Here is a 23,387-nt window from a genome sequence, read left to right as displayed (position 1 = left end):
TTACACCTGGCTTTATGTGCTGCAAAAGATCATTCAACACTGGCTAATTTACCACTGACTTCTCTTTTCGGGCAAGTATTTAACAAGAATGCTGACTCTTTGGGAAAGAATCACTGTTATATTTTGCAAAATGCATTTGGACCAGTGGTGTGATGACTCACAATGAAATTACTGCTCTGCAACATGGATTTATAACAAATGAACATTGCAAGAGTCAGTTTGCCATGAAAGTGTAAAAAAAATAACTAATTCAGTCATGGTTCATGCTGGGACTGTACAAATTTAGATACAAATACTTTTAGCCAAAAATGATGCTGAAATTTCTGTTCGAAGGACTGTTATTGATCTGAAACTGGCTGCCTACTTGCAGGGGACTGCCAGTCTGAAACTGCTTCCTGTGCTGAACTGAAACATACATATTTGTGCTGAAAAAGACTTAAAAGCACCTAATTTGCCTGTGCTGAGTCTGACTGTACCCGTTTTATCATTTGTAATAATGCTGCATATTTTTATAAACACTGAGACACATAGATTGATTGAAATTAAACTGAGTAGTGATAATTCTACTACATTTAACTGACGTAGGAAAGACTAGTAAGCCAAACCAAGTTACCTGCTGTAAAAAAAGTTCTACTAATACAACGAAAGGTCAAGGAACATTAATAGCTGAAATTAATAGCAATGGTCTTGATTTAAAATCACTGTTACAATTATGCTTTTTTTTTTAAAAAAAACTTTGAATAAAGTTTCTAACAAGGAATTGTTCTTTAAAATGTGACCAGAAGTCATATTTCCCCCTCCAGTTTTGCAACCAATCCTTTTCCAAATTGGCAGAAGCAAAAGGAGCAAGGACAATGAACGAACTCCATCTGAGGGCCCCAAGTTCATCATCAAGAGTAGCATGAAATCAACAAATGAGAAGCAACACACTGGTGTGGAAAGGGAAAGTAGAGAATGAAAGTCGGTTTGCAAGAAACATAAAAACACGTTATCAGAGATTCTGCAGATAGGCAAAAGGAAAAGATAAGCAAAAGTAAATGTGAATCCCTTAGCGATAAAATACATTTGATCAAAATATTAATTTTTTGCTTTCTGATATTTAAGCAGTTCATGCTGGCCATTGAGCACCAAACTTTCATGCCATAATGAAAACACTAATTGTTGCAAGGCCATTGCTGTTATTGCACAATATTGAAACATTTTTCATATTTGAACGTCAATTTAGTTTGTTTATCTTTGAGCATACCCAAAATGGCAATTCGTTTCTGAATGTATACACATTTGCAACAGGTAATCAAGGCAAATGGAATGTTAGAGAAATTGAATTTAAGAGCAGGGAGCATTGTGTCTCAGTGTTCATTAAGTCTATAAAAATATGCAGGGAGACGAAACTCTACTGGTAAGACCACACCTGGAGTACTGCATACTGGCTTCTTACTTGAGAAAAAAAATACAATGGCTTTGGAGATATTGCAGAAGAGATTCACCAGGTTAATTCTGGTTATGAAGGGGGTTAGCCTATGAGATCAAGTTACCTGGGATTGTACTCATTGACATTCAGAAGGGGATCGTTCAAAGAGACATAAAATTATGAAAGGGATTGACATGATAGGGTGGAAAGCTAATTCAACTGAAAGGTGAGATTAGAACTGGGGTTGTAGCCTTAAGATTCAGGTGAGTTTAAGGACAGATGAGGAGGAACTGTTTTTCCCAGAAAGTAATGAATCTGTGAAATGATCTGCCCAACCATGCAGTAGAGCAGCCATTCTCAATGGAGGCCCAACAGCCCCCTCCCCCTAGGAGCCGCAGCATATTTAATTAAAAGCCTCATTTTCTTTTCATCTCACTTATACATAATTTGTTAATAATGATTTTTAATTAGTCAGAAATACAGAAGAAACCAAAACTTGACTGCTTCACAGGGAAGTGGGCCCATAAACATTTGAGCAGTCCTAAGATGGCTTCCAACATGGAGTCTGTTCCAGGCATCTATCACTTCCTGTGTAAATTGTAAACTTTCCCCAACTCACCTTAAAAGCATACCTCCAGTATTTAATATATTCACTCTGGTAAAGATTTTGTTTACCCTCTCTATAATCTGCAAAACCTGTTGAGAAATTCCTCTAGCATTTTCTGTGTGTTTTTCTACAAACATAGCATCTGCATGCTTTTGTGTTTTACCACTGTTACAGAGTCCTGTGTTGTGTGGTTTTATGTTAAAAAGCGACAGTTTGCCTTAGAGAGCCAAGGTGAAGGTGGACTGCTGAGAGAGTGGGAGACGTACTGCGCATGTGCAGAAAATGATCTAAAAATTTCTGAACTTGAATGATAAACCACCATTGGGTGGTGCTGTGGAGTGGAAGGCAGCCCAGAGCATGAGTCATGGTCTGGAGGACAGTTTAGAATGTTGGGATTTCAAAACGGATGAACATTCTTAAGGCAGCCAGAAGGATCCTGATCAAGCCAGAGGTTCCTCTCTCTGCAACACAAGACAACTTGGAATTTTGTGCTCTCTCTCTCTCAAAGATCTTTTGGCTTCAATTTACCAAACAAACTGAATTTTGTTTATGATCTTTGCTTCAGTTGAGATCGAAGTTTTGTGAGTCTTGTGTGTTTGCTTTGAGTCTAAGTTTTTCTGTGGGCTGGTTGGAAATATAACTTAGACTTTAAATTACATATATTATATTTAGGCTGGGGAATTTAGTTTTACACTGTTATAGGAATTTACATAGTAACTAGTGGGTATTGTTATAAAAGGGGGGATTTTTGAATTAAAGTTTGAAGGTGAATTTTTGTTCTTAAAGTAATTGTTCCTCTTTACCCCTGTGTGATATGCTTTCTTTGTAGTTGCTGGTTTGATCTTGTAACACCACTCTTAATTATGTGAACTTCTGACAGGTCTTCCCTCAGCCTCCAGGGAAAACAACTCATGTTTGTCCAACCTCTCCTTACAGCTCATGCTTTCTAATCCAGGCAAATTTGTTCTGCAGACATTCCAAAACTGGCACATCATCCTGTAATGAAGTGACCAGAATTGCACAAAAAACTCAAATTTCTTTATACAAATGTTAATGAAACTTTGAAGTTTGCTCTCAAAGAGGACTGTAGAGGTTCAATATATTCAACTTAGAGCTATGAATTTTTAGAGGGAATGAAGCACATGGGATTGGTGCAGAATTGGCCCTGTGCTAAAAGATCAGCAATGGCCATCAAGAATGGCAGAGCAGGCTTGATTACTAAAAGGCCAACTCCTGGTTCTATTCCTTATATTAGAACCATAGAAGACAATCCAGTCCTCATTGAGGGCTCAGTAGTGGAGAGGGTCAAGAACTTCAAATTCCTAGGTGACAACATCCCCGAGGATCTGTCCTGGATTCTCCATATCAATGCAATCATGAAGAAGGCTCGCCAGCGGCTGTACTTTGAGGTGTCTGAGGAGATTTGATATGTCACTGAAGACTTTCAAACTTCTACAGGTGTGTACCATGGAGATCATTCTCGCTGGTTGCATCACTGCCTGGTATGGAGGCGCCAACCCTTAGGACAAGAATAAACTCTAGGGTTGTTAATTTGGCCTGCAACATCACAGGCAGCAGATTTCACTCCATTGAGGACATCTACACAAGGCGGTGTCTTAAAAATGTAGCCTCTATCCTCAAAGACCCCACCACCCAGACCATGCCTTTTTCATTCCAACATCGGGGAAAAGATACAGGAGCCTAAAAGCGAGCACCCAATGGCACAAAGACAGTTTCTTCCCTAGTCCTATCAGATTCCTAAATAATCAACGAACCAAAGACATTGCCTTACTTTTTGTGTACTGTTATTATTATATTTTGTATAGTAAGGTCACAAGATGGTCATAATATGCATGTTTGCACTAGGATGCTGCCACAAAACACTGAATTTCATAACAATAAATCATGATTCTGAATGCTACAGCACGGAAACAGGGATTTCAGCCCATATAGTCCACACCAAACTACTTATTCTGCTTAGTCCCATTGACATGCACCCAACCATTGCCCTCCATATCCCTCAAACTTACACATTTATCCAATCTTCTCTTAAATGTCAACATTGTACCCACATCCACCACCTCCACTGACAGCTCTTTCCACACTCTCTGAGTGAAGAGATTCCCTCTAATGTCCCCTTTAAACAGTTCACCTTTCACCCTAAACCTATGTCCTTGTCTTCTCGCCTAATCTCAGCAGAAAAATCTACTTGCATTTACTCTATCTATACCCCTAATAATTTCCAATATCTCTTTGAAATCTCCCTTCATCTCCGATGCTCCAGGTAATTAAGTCCTAGCCTATTCAAACTCAGCTTTTCAAGTACTCAATCCAAGTTCTGAAGCATGTGGTGTGAAAGCAAATAAAGCAAATAAAATGCTTATGCTTGAAACTGCAAAATAAATCTAGAAAATCGTAAAAATAAACAATAAATGCTGGAACTATTCAGCAAGTCAGTAAAGAACTAAGGAGACAAAGTCACTATTTCCAGTCACTTCTCTTCAGAATTGAAAACAATTGATTTTTTTTGCCTCCTCTTACCTCATTCATCTCTGACTGGCTGATCATCTGTATCTGAATCATTCACCCTTCTCACAGTTGGCAGTATCACTACCTGCTTCCATTGCTCTCTCGTGCTCTAGAGCAGTTGTTTCAACCTTTTTCTTTCCACTCACATACCATTTTATGTAATCCCTATGCTATCAGTGTTCTGTGATTAGTAAGGGATTGCTTAAGGTGGTATATGAGTGGGAAGGGAAAGTTGAGAATCACCGCTCTAGATCCAATTGTTACTGAAATATTTTGCTTGAGAAAAATTGCCATTGGCCCATTTCCTTCGGAATTATGAAATGGTGCACAAAATGAGTCCATTAGGTACGATTAAAACAATGGTTTTCAACCTTTTTATTTCCACCCAGATACCATCTTAAGCAATCCCTTACTAATCACAGAGCACCTATGGCATAGGGAATACTTAAAGTGGTATGTGAGTGGAAAGAAAAAAAGGTTGAGAACCACTGCTCTCAAGCTTATAAGCCAGCATCTCAGAGTTCAAAGTTCCAATAGCTGCAGTGTTAGAATATTCTCCACTTGCCCTTTTGAGCAAATCCACAAAGTAAATCAATACCATCAACGTAAATAATTCTGAATGATGAACTTTCTATTTACCATCTTCACTCCCTCTGCCACTGTTGTTTGAGAATTGCAATAAATACTATCTGCAGAAGAATGTAGAAATTTAGCAAGATTTGTTTCAACAGTGCCTCGCAGATCCACAGTTTATCTTCTAGAAGGGCAACAAGAGTAGGGACTGAGGAACAGCATCACTTCTCAGCTGCATACTGAGTCCAGTTAAAGATCAAAATCTTGAATAAACGGCTCAACGTTAGAGACAGACAAGAAATTCATATCTAAGTGACACCCAAATTCTCAATCTGAACCTTTTTTTGTTTACTGTGTAACCATTTATCATTGTGCCCACATTTCAGGCTTAGTTTTGCAATGACAATGTGTACTGTTGCGCAGTTTCTGGTTGGTTTCTGCAAAGCCAATTTCTGAAGTCTCTCTCACAATTTTTTTACTATTTTATGTAATTATGCATTAAAATGCTAATTTTTTAACCTGTAATATTCCAAAGACCACAGGATTAGGAGGTTAACGTGGGTGTATTTGGCCAGTGTGGGTTCGTAATATGGAAGGGCCTGTTTTTGTGCTGCATCTCTGAATTTAAAAAAAATTAAGACATCCTGACTGATTCACTGGATCAAGCTCATTTATTTGTGCATTCTATAGGAAAATGAAGACAATTCTTAGCAATTTGCTTTGAGAATGATCTACTGTTCAATGCCTGATGTTCAAAAAAAAAATCGACAACATCTTCTGTTACATCACCTTGTCAGTTAACTCTTTTCCTTGCTAGGAAATTGAAGAGTTCAAGTCTCAAGGCCCAAAAACATGCTCTATTATGTCCCTGCTGATCAATGTACCTGTATACACCAGTCCTGTTTGCCCACATTAGTCTATTAGCCATACATTCCTTGGCTTTTCAAGTGCTTGTCTAGAAACTTTAAAATGCAGTAGAAGTATATGGCTTCTGCTGTCACCTGAGGCAGCACAGTCCAGATTCCAACAACAATGAGGGGAAAAAAAATTCTTCCGCATATCTCTAAATGGTTCTATTCATGTCTGAATTTGGGCAGTGAATATTGTAAGGACAGTAACAGCCATATCCTATCCCATCTTCACCCAATATCCATATTTGAAGAGGTTAATGGATTGCAATCAGAAGTGCACACATTATTCTCCTTTCTATCAAACCATTCCAAGGTCAATTGTTGTCATCCCCTTTCAAAATTTTGCACGTTCCCTTTTAGTGTGATTCACCTAAAGTCAAACTTAATGAGCCATCTGTGGAGAAGGGGGGAGACCACAATATTTTTTAAACATTTTGGTTTTAAATACTGCATCATTCAGGAAATCGAGAAGTGCCTAAAAGGCATGTGAAGTGGCACCTTACATGGCTATTTAGAAGTTTAGAAGCTCTTGGTTGGTCAATTCAAGAGCTATAAAATCAGTCTACTGTACCAGACTAGAACAACAAACTACAAGAATGACTAGTTAGGTCGTTAGAATCAGCTCTCATCAAAAAAGGGACATGTGTATCAAAATGAAACCACTGTATAATATTTTAAAAAAAACCATCTTGTAGATACAACTGAAGATACATTAGGCAGATAAAAAAAAGAGACAAATGTGTCATCTCGACAGTAGCATAAATAAAGCAGTGAATAACTATTTGAGCTTTGTTATGCTTGAACCATAGTTTATTCAGAATTGGATTTAATTACTTGCATCTTGATAAATATTTTTGAAAACTTTTTACTGTTATGGCAGTGGGTAGTTGAGTATAACATCTGATCACGTGCTGTACTGCAAATCAATTTTTTCTCCTCAATAAGGCTGTAAGTACTTCTGTTAGTATCAATGTCAGCAGATGAATCCATAAATAAATTGGTAAATCATGGCACATTAATGGAAAAAGATAGAAGGCAGCCAAACCAAAGTAGTATTTGTCACCTGTGGGCCACTAAATAGGTTGTTCAATTGGGTTACCGTGCAGACAATAAGTTGATCTTTTTTACAATGCATTTTATGTACATGTCTCATTTACAGATAAAAATCAAGAAAATTATTGATGCAGAGCTCCTTTGCAGATTCGGTGCAACTATGCTTGAGGAGGTATCACTGGCAGTATTAGTCAATAAATTAAGACCATTCTGTCAGTTGCTTTGTTGAATACAATATTACAGAAGGGCAAGTTCACATTTGCTGGAGTTCCATTTTGGGTTACTGTAAATTGCACTTAGTTTTGTGGACTACAGTTCATACATCCATTGTTGTGGGATCTCATCATGTTGACTTTTTCTTAATTAGGATAGGTCAGTCCAGAATTAGGAAATCTCTCTCGACTATCATTCTTTTATCTGCAATAAAAAGAATATTGTAACTGAAGAACACAGGGAATGAAAATTTATTTCATATTAATTCAGTTGACTAAAAATTGTAAGGTGCAGAAAAGGATTGCAGTTCAGAAACGAACTGCATCAAGTTTCAAGAATGTTTCAAGTTATCAGGTAGGATATTTAGATGTATAACATGCATATTTTGATAATATGTATACACCATAGGACTACTGATTTTGGCCCAGGGATGAGCTGCTTAGAAGCAAATATTAACATTTGGTACTAACATGTGCCACCAGGTATTAAAACCCATAGATGTCAAGCATTTCTCCAGGGTAGAAAACTGAAAGAAATATTTAACAATTTTTTAAACATATTGAACTTAGTTTTGTGTATAACAAGCACTCAAAAGATTTATGAAGTTTAAAAATAAGATTTGGGCATCACAGTTAAAGCAAAGTTATTAGTGCATCAGCAACCTGGGTTTGAATCAGGTGTTGTCTGTAGGGAATTTGTGCATTCTCCCCATGTCTGTGCGGGGTTTCCCCAGGTGCTCCTGTTTCTTACCACCCTTCAAAACCTATGAGGGTTATAGGTTGATTGGAGTATTTGGACAGCATGGGTTTGTGGACTGGAAGGGTTTGTTGCTGTGTTGCTTGTCTAATGCTAAAAATTTTAAAATTAATGGGGGAAAAAAAGATTATGCTGAGACTGGTGTTGATTCCACGACTTTTCATGTTATATATAAATGATTTAGATGACAGAGTTGATGGCTTTGCGGCCAAGTTTGCAGATGATACAAAGATAAGTGGCAGGACAGTGCTGAGGATTTAGGGACTTGGACAGTTTGGAAGAATGGTCAAAGAAGTGGCAGATGGAATACAGCATAGAAAAGTGTACAGTCAGGCACTTCAGTAAAATGAATGAAGTAGAGACTATTTCCTAAATGAAGAGAGAATTCACAAGGCAGAGGTCCAAATAGTCTTGAGAATCTGAGTGCAGGATCCCCTAAAGCAGTGGTTCTCAACCTTTTTTTTCTCCCACTCACATACCACTTTAGGTGATATGTACTCTATGGTTAGTAAGGTGGAAAAAAAAGTTGAGACTACTGCCCTTAAGGTTAACTTGCAGGTTGAGTTGGTCAAAAGGAAGGTGAATGTAATATTAGCATTTGTTTTGAGAGGACTAGAATAAAAGCAAGGATGTAATGTTCAGGGTAAACAAGAACATTTGTAGATGCAATTCAGCAAAATTTTATGGAAATTCAGCAGATCACGTAGCAGCCCCAGAAGTAAAAGGCAATTAACTTTTCAGGCCTGAGCCTTTCATCAGAAATGTGGAAAAAAAACAGGTAGATGCCTGAATAAAAGGAGGGGGGAAGAGGAGAGAAGGAGGAAGAACAAAGCTAAGAGGTTTCCATCAATCATTTAACGAGGTATCTCACTCTACTTCCACCAACATAATTAAGATAACAGGGCAAGAGCCAAGTCACTGGTCACTAATATGAAATATGTATACAGGTTTTGGCAGCTGGTTACAATCACCATTGCACATTTGGCTCCAAAGAAGTTAATAAACATGAGGAATATATGAGCAAGTATAATAATGGGCAAAATATCAGTTGCTCTGCTGGAACCAGCAACAATAGTCCATTTTCCTTTCTAAAAGTATTTCAAGTAAACTACCATACTGATTATTTGAAAACATCCAAATAAAAGTGAGCTCTAAACAATTACAATTCACCTCACTGAACAGATTCAAATAAAAACAGATTCAATTGAGAGAGTAGAAGAAAAAGAAGCTGACGAGTAATTGGGGGAGTGGGCCAAGAATGGTGGCTCTCTGATTGAAGAAAGGGGATGGGGAGCAGGAGAAAAGGACAGATTAGGGAAAGAGACCAGGAGGTGGTTAATAGAAATTGGAAAAGTTGATATTTATGCTATATGGTTGCAGACAGCCGAAACAGAATACAATGCATTGTTCCGCCAATTTGAGGGTAGCCTTGGTTGGGCTGTATGCGGACCCATGGACAGATATCTCGGTTTGGTAATAGTATGTGGAATTAAAATGGTTTTCCACTGGAGACTCCTTCTGTGGCAGCTGACAGAGCAAAGGTGTTCAATGAAGCAATTGCAGAGTTTGTAGCCAGTCTTCCTGATGTAGAGGAGACTATATTGGGAGCACAGGATGCAGTAAATGACCCCGACACATTCATATGTGTTACTTTACTTGGAAGATCTGTTTAAAGCCCCAAATAGTAGTGAGAGAGGAGGTGCAAGTGTAGCATTTCTTGTAGTCACAGGGGTAGGTACCAAGGGGGAAATTGGTGGGAAAGGATTGAGCGGACAAGGGAGTCAGACAGCATCAATATCAACTTCTTCAATTTCCATTACCCCCCTCCCCGGCCTCTCTCTTTCCCTACTCCTCTATCTCCTTTCCTCCAGCTTCCCTCCCTTCCTTCTCCATTCAGAGACTACTTTTCTTAGCACTTTGCCCTTTCTTTTTTTGCTTCTTTTTCTTCTACCCTCACACCTGCATCCTCCTATTACATACCTATTAGCCTGTGCTCCTCCCTCCTCTCCCCACTTCTTATTCAGATTTATGAGAATGATCCTGGGGATGAGAAGGTTAACATACAGAGCTTTTGATGGCTCTAGGCCTGATCTCTGTCGAATATTGAAAGATCTAGAGAAGAGGCTTCCAGTAGTGGGAGAGTCTAGGACCAGAGGGCACTGCCTCAGAATAAAAGGACATCCCTTTAGAACAGAGATGAGGAGAAATTTCCTCAAGCCAGAAGGTTGCAAATCTTTGGAAATTGGTCCACAATTGTGTGTGGAGGCCTAAGTCATTGAGTAAATTTGAAGTGTAGGATGATAGGTTGTTGATTATTAAGGATGTCATAGGCTATTTGGGGGGAGAGAAAGGGCAAGAGAATGGGATTGAGAAGAAAAATACATCAGCCATGAATCAAATGGTAGAGCAAACTCAATGGGCCAAATGGCCTAATTTGGTTTCTAGCTTTTATGGTCTTATAGATGCTAACAAGCCTGTTCTGTGGGTAAAGTGCAATGTATTAATTAATCAAGGTTTATAAGTAAGCAACTCAGACTTTTTGTCATAAATATCAACAATTCTGAATTTTGTTATTTCCATAATAGTGCCATACAGAAAGTAAATTCCACAATGGAGAGTGATTATGCAATAGTGAAAAATTTGGAGTTAGTTATTTTCTGTGAGCTAGATCCATTGAACACTGATCTGAGGCTGTCCAAAATCAATCACAGCAAAGAGAGGCAAGAATTTCATCTCTGAAGCTACGTTTAATTCAAATATGGATACCAGAGGAAAAAGGGCAACACTAACTTTCCCCTCAGGCATTTCTTTTCAAATAAAAAAGTCCTACAACAATGAAGAACAGACTAAGTCTTGAATAGTTTATTTCTTAAAGTGAGCTTGATTTTCCTTTGGATAAAACATTTTTGTTTGTAAGATACAGCAAAATAAATAATATTAATAAGCTTCAAACAACATTTACCTCAGTGACCACTCCTGCTGCTATGGTGGAACCGCTATAACGTAACATAAAGCGACCCAGCTCTTTGAAATCTTTGTAGAGTTCCAGAGAAACGGGTCTTTGGGCCTGCAGCTCTATCACGGCATTCTGTCCTTTAGTCAAACATCTGAAGATAATAATAAAAATATGAAAATGGTAAAAACTAAATCAGAAACAAAATTTCATGGTTCATGAATCAAAGAGCCAAAATAGCCAACAATTGAGAATTTTGACAATACCATTTCAAGAATTTAAGATTTAGAAACTACTTTCTCCCAAACTATCAGAGCTGAATCTTGCACCCTTTGATAAATTACTCTTGATCTTCACCATTGCAGTTTTGTCCCAAAGTCAAACCCATTGTTTGAGGTCCCAATAGAACCATGTATTATGGTAACCACCTTCCTCCAAGATTCAACAAACACTTTGTGAACCACTGAACCAGCAAAAACTATTTTCAATTAAAAATTTTAATTTGAAGATTTCATTAGAGTTTAAAATTGAAAGTGGAAAAATACCACACAAAGGACAAAAGAGCATTCTTCGAAAATGGAATCTGATGTAATAAAACCCAAACCTTATGCCCTAGTAAAGAAGGGTGGAGAGAAAAAGATGGGATATCTGTGCTAGGTTGAATGACTGAATGGCCCATTGAGCTAGCTAATAAGGTAATGATTGATCTGGCCATGGACTCAACCTCAATTATATGCCTTTTCCTGACAACCCTTAATTCCACTATTATGCAAAAAATGTACATCAGCCTTCAGTGTATTTAATGTGCGAGCCGTGACTGTTTCACTGGGCAGAGGATTCAATTGATTCACTTCTCCCTGGGTAAAGCAGATCCTCCTCATCTCTGTCTTAAATTTATTCCCCCAAATCTTGAGGCTATGTCCCCTCATTTTAGTCTTGCCTATCAATGGAAACAACTTTCCAGCCTCTAACTTATCAATCCATGTCATTATTTTATGTTTCAATAAGATACCCCTCTCATTCTTCTGAATTCCAGTGAGAACAGTCCCAGGCGATTTAATCTCACCTCACAGGCTAAACCTTGCATCTCTTGAATCAACCTGGTGAACCTCCTCTGCACAGTCGCCAGAGTACATCTTTTCTTAAATAAGATGACCCAAACTGCATGCAATAAACCAGGTGCAGGCTCACCAGTTTCCTATACAGTGGCCACAGAACCTCTCTGTTCTTATATTCTATCCCTCTAGCAATGAAGGCCAACATTACATATACCTTTCTGATCACCTGTGGCACCTGCAAACCAACTTTTTGCAATTCATGCACAAGCACTCCTTAGTCCCTCCACACAATAGCATGATGCAATCTTTCACTATTTAATTTTCTTTTCTTTTTCCTTCCAAAGTGGATGACCTCACATTTACTAATATCGTATTCTATTTGCCAGACCCTTGTCCACTCACTTAACCCATCTCCCTGTAGATTCTCTACATCCTCTGCACAATTAGCTTTTCCACTCAATTTAGTGCAATCAGCAAACTTTGATACACAATACTTTGTCCCCTCTTCCAAATAGTTAATGTGTGTAGAGAACAGTTGTTGCTTTGATATGCTGTTCCACAAACTTAGGCTGCTCTTCAATGGAGTATTGTACGTGAACAACGATAGAAAAATCTGAAAGGGAGTGGAATAAGTGGTAAGCATGATAAATGAGAAGCAGCAGGAAGTCCACAATTTCCTTTATGGACTAAAGTGCAGTGCTTTGCATTTTATGTTTGATTACTCCAATGCAGAAATCACATTGTAAACCCAGAATTCAGTCATTAAAATGTTATTCAACAAATAATTGCTTCACCTGGAAAGTGTATTTTGGTTACTGGATGAAGGGAAGCCCAAAAATACTATTTGTAAATAGGCCTGAGGGAAAAAATGCTGCCATTTCCATGGACTGCGGCATTTCCTTCAATTGACACCATCTTTCAGGTGTGTGCACAACTAGTCAAGAATCTTACTTGCTGTACTTCCCCAATTGCTCTCCAACATAGAATCTAACAGTAAAGTAGGGTTTAATGAAGAAAATTATACTGAGATTTCCTCATTGCTTGTAGAAATTGTACTGTATTCTTAAATTTGTTACTATAGTATTTGTTCAGATTTTTGCTTGATTTGTAGTTTTTGAACTTTTTTGAATGAGAGAGACAATCAAAATCTTGTACAGATTTGACATTTAGGCTCATGTGCATTTTCAACTTGACAGAAATATTTCTCCTCAGCTGTGATGGTACCTGCACACACAAGCCTCTGTGGCACAGAGGGCTTCTCCTTGACGATCAGAACAGTTTCAATCAGAAGCTTTTTGTTATTGTGAACTGCATTGTGAAATGAGGCTCATGGAATAAAATCTTTCACAAAAATTGGGGCATAATGTAATTTTATAAAGAAAATAATTTACTAATATTTGTCTTGTAAGTCAGTAATTATGAAGTTCAAGGGGCATTAATGCCTTTAAGTTTTTAATTTATCGAAACATCAATATTTCAACTAGAATTCTACTCCTAAATCAAAGGTCATTTAGCATGGCTAATTGAATTAGAATAGACATCTACAACACAGTACAAACCCTTTGGCCCAGTGTTGAGCCGACCTAACAACTTACTTCAGTGGTTCTCAACCTTTTTCTTTCCACTCATATATCACTTTAAGTATTTCTTATGCCGTAGGTGCTCTATAATTAGTAAGGGATTGCTTAAAGTGGTATGTGAGTGGGAAGAAAAAGGTTTGAAAACCAGTGTTTTAATTGTAGTAATTAACTCGTTATGTGCATGGTTTCGTAACTCCAAAGGAAATGGGCCAATGACAATTTTTCTCAAGCAAAATATTTCAGTAACAATTGCACCTAGAGCAGTGGTTCTCAACCTTCCCTTCTCACTCACATACCACCTTAAGTAATCCCTTACTAATCACAGAGGCCATCTGGCATAGGGATTGCTTAAAGTGGTATGTGAGTGGAAAGAAAAAGGTTGAGAACCGTTGACCTACTTAAACAAATCCACAGAATTGCCTGCTGCATAACCCTCCATTTTTCCTAGTTCCATGTTCCGATCTAACTTAGCTTTGGAATAGAACCATGGCCAGAAACTACACAGAGAAGCCAAATATACTTTTAATTTTACACAAACGGAAGAACAAAATTGAACAAAATCCTGCTGAATCTATTTCTTGTGGCAGATGGGATATCCTCTTAATTAATTTATGCACATTCTTTGCAGTTAAAGCAAATGTTCTAGACATTCTGCAGTTTTGAACATTTCCAAATAGAAAACTGTTTTCTTCTATAGTTCATGACAATGGACAAGGAATCTTCTTCTTTGGCTTGGCTTCGCGGACGAAGATTTATGGAGGGGGTAAAAGTCCACGTCAACTGCAGGCTCGTTTGTGGCTGACAAGTCCGATGCGGGACAGGCAGACACGGTTGCAGCGGCTGCAGGGGAAAATTGGTTGGTTGGGGTTGGGTGTTGGGTTTTTCCTCCTTTGCCTTTTGTCAGTGAGGTGGGCTCTGCGGTCTTCTTCAAAGGAGGTTGCTGCCCGCCAAACTGTGAGGCGACAAGATGCACGGTTTGAGGCGTTATCAGCCCACTGGCGGTGGTCAATGTGGCAGGCACCAAGAGATTTCTTTAGGCAATCCTTGTACCTTTTCTTTGGTGCACCTCTGTCACGGTGGCCAGTGGAGAGCTCGCCATATAACACGATCTTGGGAAGGCGATGGTCCTCCATTCTGGAGACGTGACCCATCCAGCGCAGCTGGATCTTCAGCAGCGTGGACTCGATGCTGTCGACCTTTGCCATCTCGAGTACTTCGACGTTAGGGATGAAAGCGCTCCAATGGATGTTAAGGATGGAGCGGAGACAACGCTGGTGGAAGCGTTCTAGGAGCCGTAGGTGATGCCGGTAGAGGACCCACGATTCGGAGCCGAACAGGTGTGTGGGTATGACAACGGCTCTGTATACGCTTATCTTTGTGAGGTTTTTCAGTTGGTTGTTTTTCCAGACTCTTTTGTGTAGTCTTCCAAAGGCGCTATTTGCCTTGGCGAGTCTGTTATCTATCTCATTGTCGATCCTTGCATCTGATGAAATGGTGCAGCCGAGATAGGTAAACTGGTTGACCGTTTTGAGTTTTGTGTGCCCGATGGAGATGTGGGGGTGCTGGTAGTCATGGTGGGGAGCTGGCTGATGGAGGACCTCAGTTTTCCTCAGGCTGACTTCCAGACCAAACATTTTGGCAGTTTCCGCAAAGCAGGACGTCAAGCGCTGAAGAGCTGGCTCTGAATGGGCAACTAAAGCGGCATCGTCTGCAAAGAGTAGTTCACGGACAAGTTTCTCTTGTGTCTTGGTGTGAGCTTGCAGGCGCCTCAGATTGAAGAGACTGCCATCCGTGCGGTACCGGATGTAAACAGCGTCTTCATTGTTGGGGTCTTTCATGGCTTGGTTCAGCATCATGCTGAAGAAGATTGAAAAGAGGGTTGGTGCGAGAACACAGCCTTGCTTCACGCCATTGTTAATGGAGAAGGGTTCAGAGAGCTCATTGCTGTATCTGACCCGACCTTGTTGGTTTTCGTGCAGTTGGATAATCATGTTGAGGAACTTTGGGGGACATCCGATGCGCTCTAGTATTTGCCAAAGCTCTTTCCTGCTCACGGTGTCGAAGGCTTTGGTGAGGTCAACAAAGGTGATGTAGAGTCCTTTGTTTTGTTCTCTGCACTTTTCTTGGAGCTGTCTGAGGGCAAAGACCATGTCAGTAGTTCCTCTGTTTGCGCGAAAGCCGCACTGTGATTCTGGGAGAATATTCTCGGCGACACTAGGTATTATTCTATTTAGTAGAATCCTAGCGCAGAATTGTGACATCAGCAAAGTGATGGTATCAACTGGATTACTCAATGCAGAAGGAATAAATAAAATTTCAAAAGCAATTCATTCATCTGAACTTATCACTTCAGTTTTGAACTTCTCGATGTGAAAAATTATATTAAAACTCCAACTGCATGCAATTCCACCCTAATCTAGGCTCCACTTTAAGTGAGAAAGTTCCAATCTCAGTCTTGCTATAAGAAACAAAGCTGAATATTGCATGCTTTGGAACTATTATCAGTATTATTGAAGTGGCTCACAACTGATTTTGGGGATACTACGATATCTTTATAGTCATAAGGATCAATATTATGGAGTCTATTTTTTAAATTATAGAAAAAGGACCAAATACAAGTGCAACTTTGCCATCGCTTATTTAATCATTGAAAAAAAATAAGAATTCTATGCAGGATAATAATAATTTAAAAATGCAGATATTAAACATTGCTTACTTTGGTTTCTTCTTAAGCACCTCCCCTGAACTCTTGTGCAGAACACTGATCAGCCTCCTGATTGTACATGGCTCACTTAATGTTTGGTAGTGTAACAAAACCTGTGATAATAATTGTTTTAAATATTAAGTACATCTCACTGCAGTACTCACTATTTTAAAAAAATATAAGTATCTACTGCATTTCATTTTTATATTTGAGGAAGTTCCCCTTTAATCAATGTCATTGCCTCTTGGTTTTATCCAGCTTGTAAAATAAGACATGGTTTCAAATTTATTACACAATGAACAATGCAAAACATAAATGCCCCCATAACTATGGTTTGAAGAAACTGAGGTATCAGCCTAATGATGACGGGAAAGGTTCTTTGGTGTGAGAAAAGGTGATGAGAGAGAAAAATAACCTTTAAATTCTAAAACAAGATGATCTTGGTTAAGAATCAGCACGTTTCAGTGACCATTCAAAGGCTGATACCTACAATTTCATTTTTAATAACTTTATTACTAATTTTAGTAGCAGATGGATTAAAAATAATTCAAGTAATCTCAAATTTATTTACACAAATCAAAAGTTTAAAAATCTAGTGCTTAATCACATGTAAGTGAACTTTGCTTCTATAGCTCCCATAGGTTAGGAGATAATGCATCAACTTCAGATAAACAGCGATTATTCCATTTAGATATTTTGATGCAGCCAGAATAACCAGAGATCTTTGATAAATGTATTATCAAACAAAAAATACTGGTGCCAATTCACACAAAATTATAATAAAAAAACTGCATTAGTGGAAACACAGGAAGTCAAGCAGAATCTTTGAGAGGATGAATACTTAACATATCAGGTCCAGGAGGTTTTTTTAAAAAAAATCAGGGAGAAAGCAAACTAATTCTCAGTATTAAACAAGGTGAAGGAAGAGATAGAACAAAGAGATAGACTGGATGATTTCAAATGACATGGAATGACAATTAGAAATGGATAATCGCTTCTTGTGTAACATGTTGCTAATATCTCATTCAGTTCTTGCACCTTTTCTCCTAGATGATAGGGAGGTGAGAGCTTCTGACCTTCCTAATGTGCAATGAAGATGTAGATGGATTGTACGTCCAAGAAGAGGAACTGGTTGGGACCACGAAATTGGAAACTAAGTGACGGAGGGCATATGAACTATCATGTACACAAGTGAGAAGGAACTCTCTCACTTTTTTTTTACTAGTTGTCTGTCAGTCTTTCTGGGCCCTTCCCAGTTTTTCTACCAGCAAAACCTTTGCTATCAGTGATACAGATAAAGCAGGATCATGAGCTTCTAACTGCCTTAAGACATTTTGTCCACTCTACATGAGATATTGCTTTTGCCTCCCCAAAATCCTTTTACCGCTGCTGAAAATAAATGTTTCCTCTTCCCAAACTCAGATAAAGAATATAAGATATAAAATTAACAATTTTTTGTTCCACAGATGAAGTCTGATCTGCTGAACATATTTTTGTTCACATTTCTAACATCTGCAGTTTCTTTTGGATTTTGACATAGTTCAGAGAGCCAAAGGTCAATGAGATCTAAAGGAGAGACGCAAAGGAAGATAGACAATTTTTAGGAGGATTTTTAAGAGTTTCGAGTCTTGTCAAATGAAGCAATTAAATTCAGGGGGCACAAGATCCAAGAAATGGAGCAATGTAAAATCCAAGAGTGTTATACAACAGTAGTAGTTAACACAGAAAAAGCCAGTACAGATCATGGGAAAATACGATCAATCCTCATTGAGGGCTCATTAGTGGAGAGGGTCAAGAAAGTCAAATTCCTGGGTGTCAACATCTCTGAGGATCTGGAGCTTCCAAGTCAATACAATCACGAAGAAGGCTTGCCAGCGATCATACTTGGTGAGGTGTTTTGAGAAGATTTGGTATGTAATCGAAGACTCTTGAAAACTTCTACAGGTGTATTGTGGAGAGCATATTGGCTGGTTGCATCACTGTCAGGTTCAGGTGCCAACCCAGAGGGTCATTAACTTGGCTTGTGTTTTAAGAAAGCAGTTTCTATCCTCAAGGACCCCGACCACCTAGGCTGCACCTTCTTCACTCCACTACCATAAGGAAAAAGGTACAGCAGCCTAAAGGCAAGCACTCAGCATCACAAGGACAGCTTCTTCACTGCTGCCATCAGATTCCTGAATGATCAATGAACCAAAGACACTGCCTGACTTTGACTTTTTGTGTCTTATTTTTAGTTATTTTCACAAGGTGGTTTATATGAATGTTTGCACTGTGAGGCAGTCACAAAACAATGAATTTTGTGACTTGTTCATGACAATAAATTCTGATTCTGAGGATTTATAAATAATGAAAAACATTTTAAAATTAAGGCTTTTCTTTAAAAAATACTTTTCAGTGTATTTCTGCAAGCACAGGGGTGACGAGTGAACAGAATGCAAATGATGACACAGAGTACTGGATTACATTAAGTTTATGGGGAACAGTGCCATATCAGACAATAATGATATAAAGTTTGGAGATAAAAAAATAAAACACATGGGAAAGTTTCAACGGATGAGCTGAGGCAAGGGCAAATTTGGCCTTTTTTTTAAGTGGTGGTCCTACAAGGGACAAGAATGTATGGTCCACAAATTCAATGCCAAATGAGACACGAAGAAAATGAAACAATTTGATTTTGTTTCAGACAGTTTCTGGAAGAGGGATAGAGTTGATGGCTCAGAAACAGATTTTATGACATTGTTCAAAGATTATAACATTGGTCTTGGCAGTCAGAGGAAAAAAAAAGTTTGGATCATCCAGTACTTAGCTAGGGTCTTTTCTCTTTGGAGTGAAGAAGGATGAGAATGACTCAATAGAGGTCTACAAGATTATGAGAGGGATAGATAGGGTGGACAGCAGCAACTTTTTCCAGGGGTAAGAATAGCAAACACTAGAGGTTATCTGTACAGAGTGAGGGGATGGACGTGTACGGGAGCTGCCAGGGGTACATGTTGTATTAAATATACACACACACACCCCACACACACCACTCGCCTGGAATGTGTTGCCCGGGGTGGTAGTGGAGGTTGGTACAATAGGAACATTTAAAAGACTCAAACAACCAAAAATAAAGAGTTATGGGTGAGAGATAGGGAAGGTTTAATTTGTTGAGTTGGTTTTTATTGGCCAGCACAACAATGTGGGCTGAAGGGCCTGTTCTGTGCTGTAATATTCTATGTTCTATGCCATGCATCTTGATGATTTATGTGAGTGTAGAAATTGGGAGTGAAAAGGAAAGATGTGTAACCGACAAATATACCTAGAAATTAACCAGGTGTGTCCAAGGACAGCATGGGGATAAGAAAGATGAGGTGGGAGGGGTAGGGCAAAGGATACATCTTTGAAAAACACCAGAGACAACGCTACAGGAGCAAACATTTGCTTTGCAAAGGTCAATTAATGCAGGCCTCTACCAAACATTTTGTTGACAATGCACATTTCTACAATGATCTGGAATGATCCAATGGAATTAGATTTTTGAGTGGTGATATTAGTTCACTTTGAATTTTCACTCAAAATTTCAGTTCCATGCTGCAATTAATGCACAAGATATGCTCAGTAGTAGGTGCATAAAACTTAGATCATCATCTAAAATTCAATTAATATAGACAAAAGAATAACGGACTGCTATAGACCATATGCAATTCTGAGTACAATTTTGCTCATAACTCTTCTGTTATCAATTTTGAAAACAACAAATTATCAAATTCTAAATAAATCTGATAGGAGAAAAGAAAGCGCACTTACTGGTAAACCTTGTGTGATTGGAATATCGATACTGAAAATAAGAACTCTTGCTCTAAATCTTGTGCATGCTTTTATTGGTGTTTTCTGATCACAGAAAATGCACCCCACTCTAAAGGAAAAAGAAGGACATATAAACAGAAGTAGTCAGTCTCAGATTGAAATTGATATGAGACAACTTTTGTAATTACCTGCAACTTGTCAGAAATGGTAACTTTACATTTAATGCTAAATTATGATTATATTTTGTTTCAGGCATAAGATGCATCATAAAATACAGATGGAATTTGATTCACTCAACTACGAGATGTTACACTTTGTTAGGTTAGATCAGGGCCACTGTGGCTGGTTGCCCATTTTTAAGTGGCCCAGGGTGAATTTTAAAATAAAATGGAATATGGACGGCCTCCAACAATAAATTGCATTGGATGTACATTGCACTTCTTAGTTTCAACATTAGATAGTTGCTACCATTTTGAATATTGACTAGGTAGACCGTCGCAGTTATTCATCGATGAAAATGTTTACCTCAATTAAAAAAAAACATTTACCTCAGTTGATTGAACATGATGCACCTAAAAAGGTGGAAAATAAAAAGGGAGTGCTGAAAATTTCAGACATGATGAGAAAATGAATATTTTTTCACAAAAGTCTAATGGAAATGTGTTTCTTTGATTTGGAAGGAAACAGTTATCTTTAATCACCTATCTTTAATTGCCTATCTACAGATTTACACATTTCATTATAATCATTAAGGGGACATGGACCATGAATTGTATTCACTGAGAGTTGTGGAGGAATATTGGAGACTGCTTTGTCCCTTTCTTGATCTTTTCTCCTGTTCTTAGTTTGCACCCAGCTTTTTATTTTGCATTGCTTTATGAGTTTTATTGTACTCATTCAAATTAAATTTAAAAATAGCTGATACAGAAATGCCTACTGTTAAATGTGAGCACATCAATAAACAACATTACCTAAGTTGATGGAAGGAGAAGAAAAGAAAAGAATGGACTCAGTAGAATTTCTGGTGTATTTTTGTTGAATGACAACATTGTCTGACTGGCTTAATGCAACCTAGATTGTATACCTAAAATGGATGAGAGGGGGGGTGGGGGGGTGGCTTGGGAGGAGGGAGGGGGGGGGGGAGAAAAAGACACTGTATATGTGTGAAAAAGAAAAAGTGTATATCATGGCTAACGTGATTTATGGTGTGAAAAATAAAAAATTTTAAAAAAAAATAAATAAAAATAAACTACTGTAATGTCAACAGTTAAACTATTCAGTAGTGTTACTGCGCTGGGTAGGTCACATCTCCAGAATGGAGGACCATCGCCTTCCCAAGATCATGTTATATGGCGAACTCTCCACTGGCCACCGAGACACAGAGGTGCACCAAAGAAGAGGTACAAGGACTGCCTAAAGAAAGCTCTTGGTGCCTGCCACATCGACCATCGCCAGTGGGCTGATATCGCCTCAAACCGTGCATCTTGGCGCCTCACAGTTCGGCGGGCAGCAACCTCCTTTGAAGAAGACCGCAGAGCCCACCTCACTGTCAAAAGACAGAGGAGGAAAAACCCAACCCCAACCAACCAATTTCCGTTGCAACCACAAACGAGCCTGCAGCTGACGTGGACATTACCCCTCCATAAATCTTCGTCCGCGAAGCCAAGCCAAAGAAAAGTGTTACATAGTTATCTTGATAGAAAAAGAAGTTTTGATAGCGCAGGGATTTTCTGGTCTAAAAACACCATTTTCCTTGCAGTCTAACTGGTGGAAAACTACTGGGCTTAATATTGTTTGGCCTGTGACTCCTTACATTTTTCAGTATGTGGCCCACAACCACTCTTGGGGTGGATCATTGCAAGACTTACACAGTGAATGGAAATGCTCTGGAGAGTGTCCATTTTTGCTTTCTAGTTTGTTTTCCTATTCATTCTAACATCCCCTATTCCATTTGTTTTTACCTTGACCTTCCTGAAGGTCTTCTTACCAAAGGTCTTTGAAATTCAGGTCAGATCACTGCACCCTAATATTTCTCTCTTAAAATAATTTAATTGTATCAAATAAGCATGCCTGTCCCCTCTAAGATCTTGCTGATTATTTTATTTTCTAAGTAAAATTCTATTCCATACTTTAGTAAAGATTGCAATATTGTACTTACGCTGACAGTGAGTTAAAAAAAATGAAGGTGTGTCTGATACTAGTTAATATTCCCCAGTGGCCATCATCCATTATTATAATTGAGGCAACCTACCGTACTAACTTGATGAGAGAGGATCAATCTAATCAATACTGAAACATCAGAGATTATAACACCTAGTCCTATATATCAATATAACCTGTTCCATCACCCCTTTAGGAATAAAAATTGCCAACAGGGCCTGGCATTTTATCCTAAATTTCATAAGTTTGATTGATCTAACCATTTCATCAATGATTTTTTCCCCCCTTCATATGCTGAACGAATTGATTTACTGCCATTTTTTAAAAACCCTAATGTTCACTTTACTAATGTTTAAAAAATAGACAGTCACTACCTACGAGTTTGCTGTGAAAGTACATTAATTACCATATTCCAAAATATATTTCCTAATTTAATTGTTGATTTTTTTGTTCTTCCAAATAACCCTCTTGATTCCTTTCATCCTTTTTTTTGACTGTATACATACCTACCGTATATTTCGGCATACAAGTCGAGTCATGAAACCCCAAAACATGGGGGTCAACTTAAACGTCAGATATACTTTTGAGACCTTAAATTCAGCTCAAAATCCAATCCACACTGATCCAGCATACAAGTCGACCCTTGAAAAATCGATTTGGTGTATAAATCAACCCTTGAAAAACCAAAAAAAAACCCCAACTGCGACATTTTTTATTGAAAACAACACAATTAGCACCCTTCAAAAATCACTATCATTGTCTGAAAATAACAATGCATTTAGAACCCTTCAAAATCACCCTTGCTATCATCATCTGAAGCAAAAAATGGTAACAAGGACATCCATACTCTCACTATTTAAACAGTCATCATATGGCTCCCCAGTATGTATCGGATGAGGCGGTTTCAACTTCGTCGTCAGTGTCCCACAATAAATCATTTTCCATGCCATTAATTGCTCAAGGGATACCGCACTTTTAAAATTATTTTATCACATTGTCTACTTTAACTTTGTCACATGCCTTAACTATGAAGTTACACATCATAACAAGCCCCGGCTTTTGTAAATTATTTTTCTGCACATGGTCTTTGATT

General features: G+C 38.4%; 1 protein-coding gene across 5 annotated transcripts in view; it reads right to left on the bottom strand.

Moving 5' to 3' along the window:
* Positions 1-6,819: 6,819 nt before the first annotated feature.
* Positions 6,820-23,387, bottom strand: part of hbs1l (HBS1-like translational GTPase) — a 189,136-nt gene continuing 172,568 nt past the window's right edge. For 4 of the 5 annotated variants that reach the window (XM_069887270.1, XM_069887271.1, XM_069887274.1 and 1 more), the window contains 4 exons: positions 20,135-20,243; positions 16,361-16,461; positions 11,016-11,160; positions 6,820-7,501 (listed from right to left, as the gene is read on the bottom strand). In XM_069887270.1, the coding sequence (XP_069743371.1) occupies positions 7,490-7,501; positions 11,016-11,160; positions 16,361-16,461; positions 20,135-20,243 (367 nt within the window). In that variant the 3' untranslated portion in view covers positions 6,820-7,489. Of the gene's footprint in view, positions 7,502-11,015; positions 11,161-16,360; positions 16,462-20,134; positions 20,244-20,663; positions 20,707-23,387 lie in introns of those variants that run through there. The other variant, XM_069887273.1, reaches the window with a different exon arrangement.

This window comes from Narcine bancroftii, chromosome 6, assembly GCF_036971445.1.
Source record: "Narcine bancroftii isolate sNarBan1 chromosome 6, sNarBan1.hap1, whole genome shotgun sequence".
NCBI classification, from domain to species: Eukaryota; Metazoa; Chordata; class Chondrichthyes; order Torpediniformes; family Narcinidae; genus Narcine; species Narcine bancroftii.
This window is presented reverse-complemented; position numbering and strand designations above follow the sequence as displayed.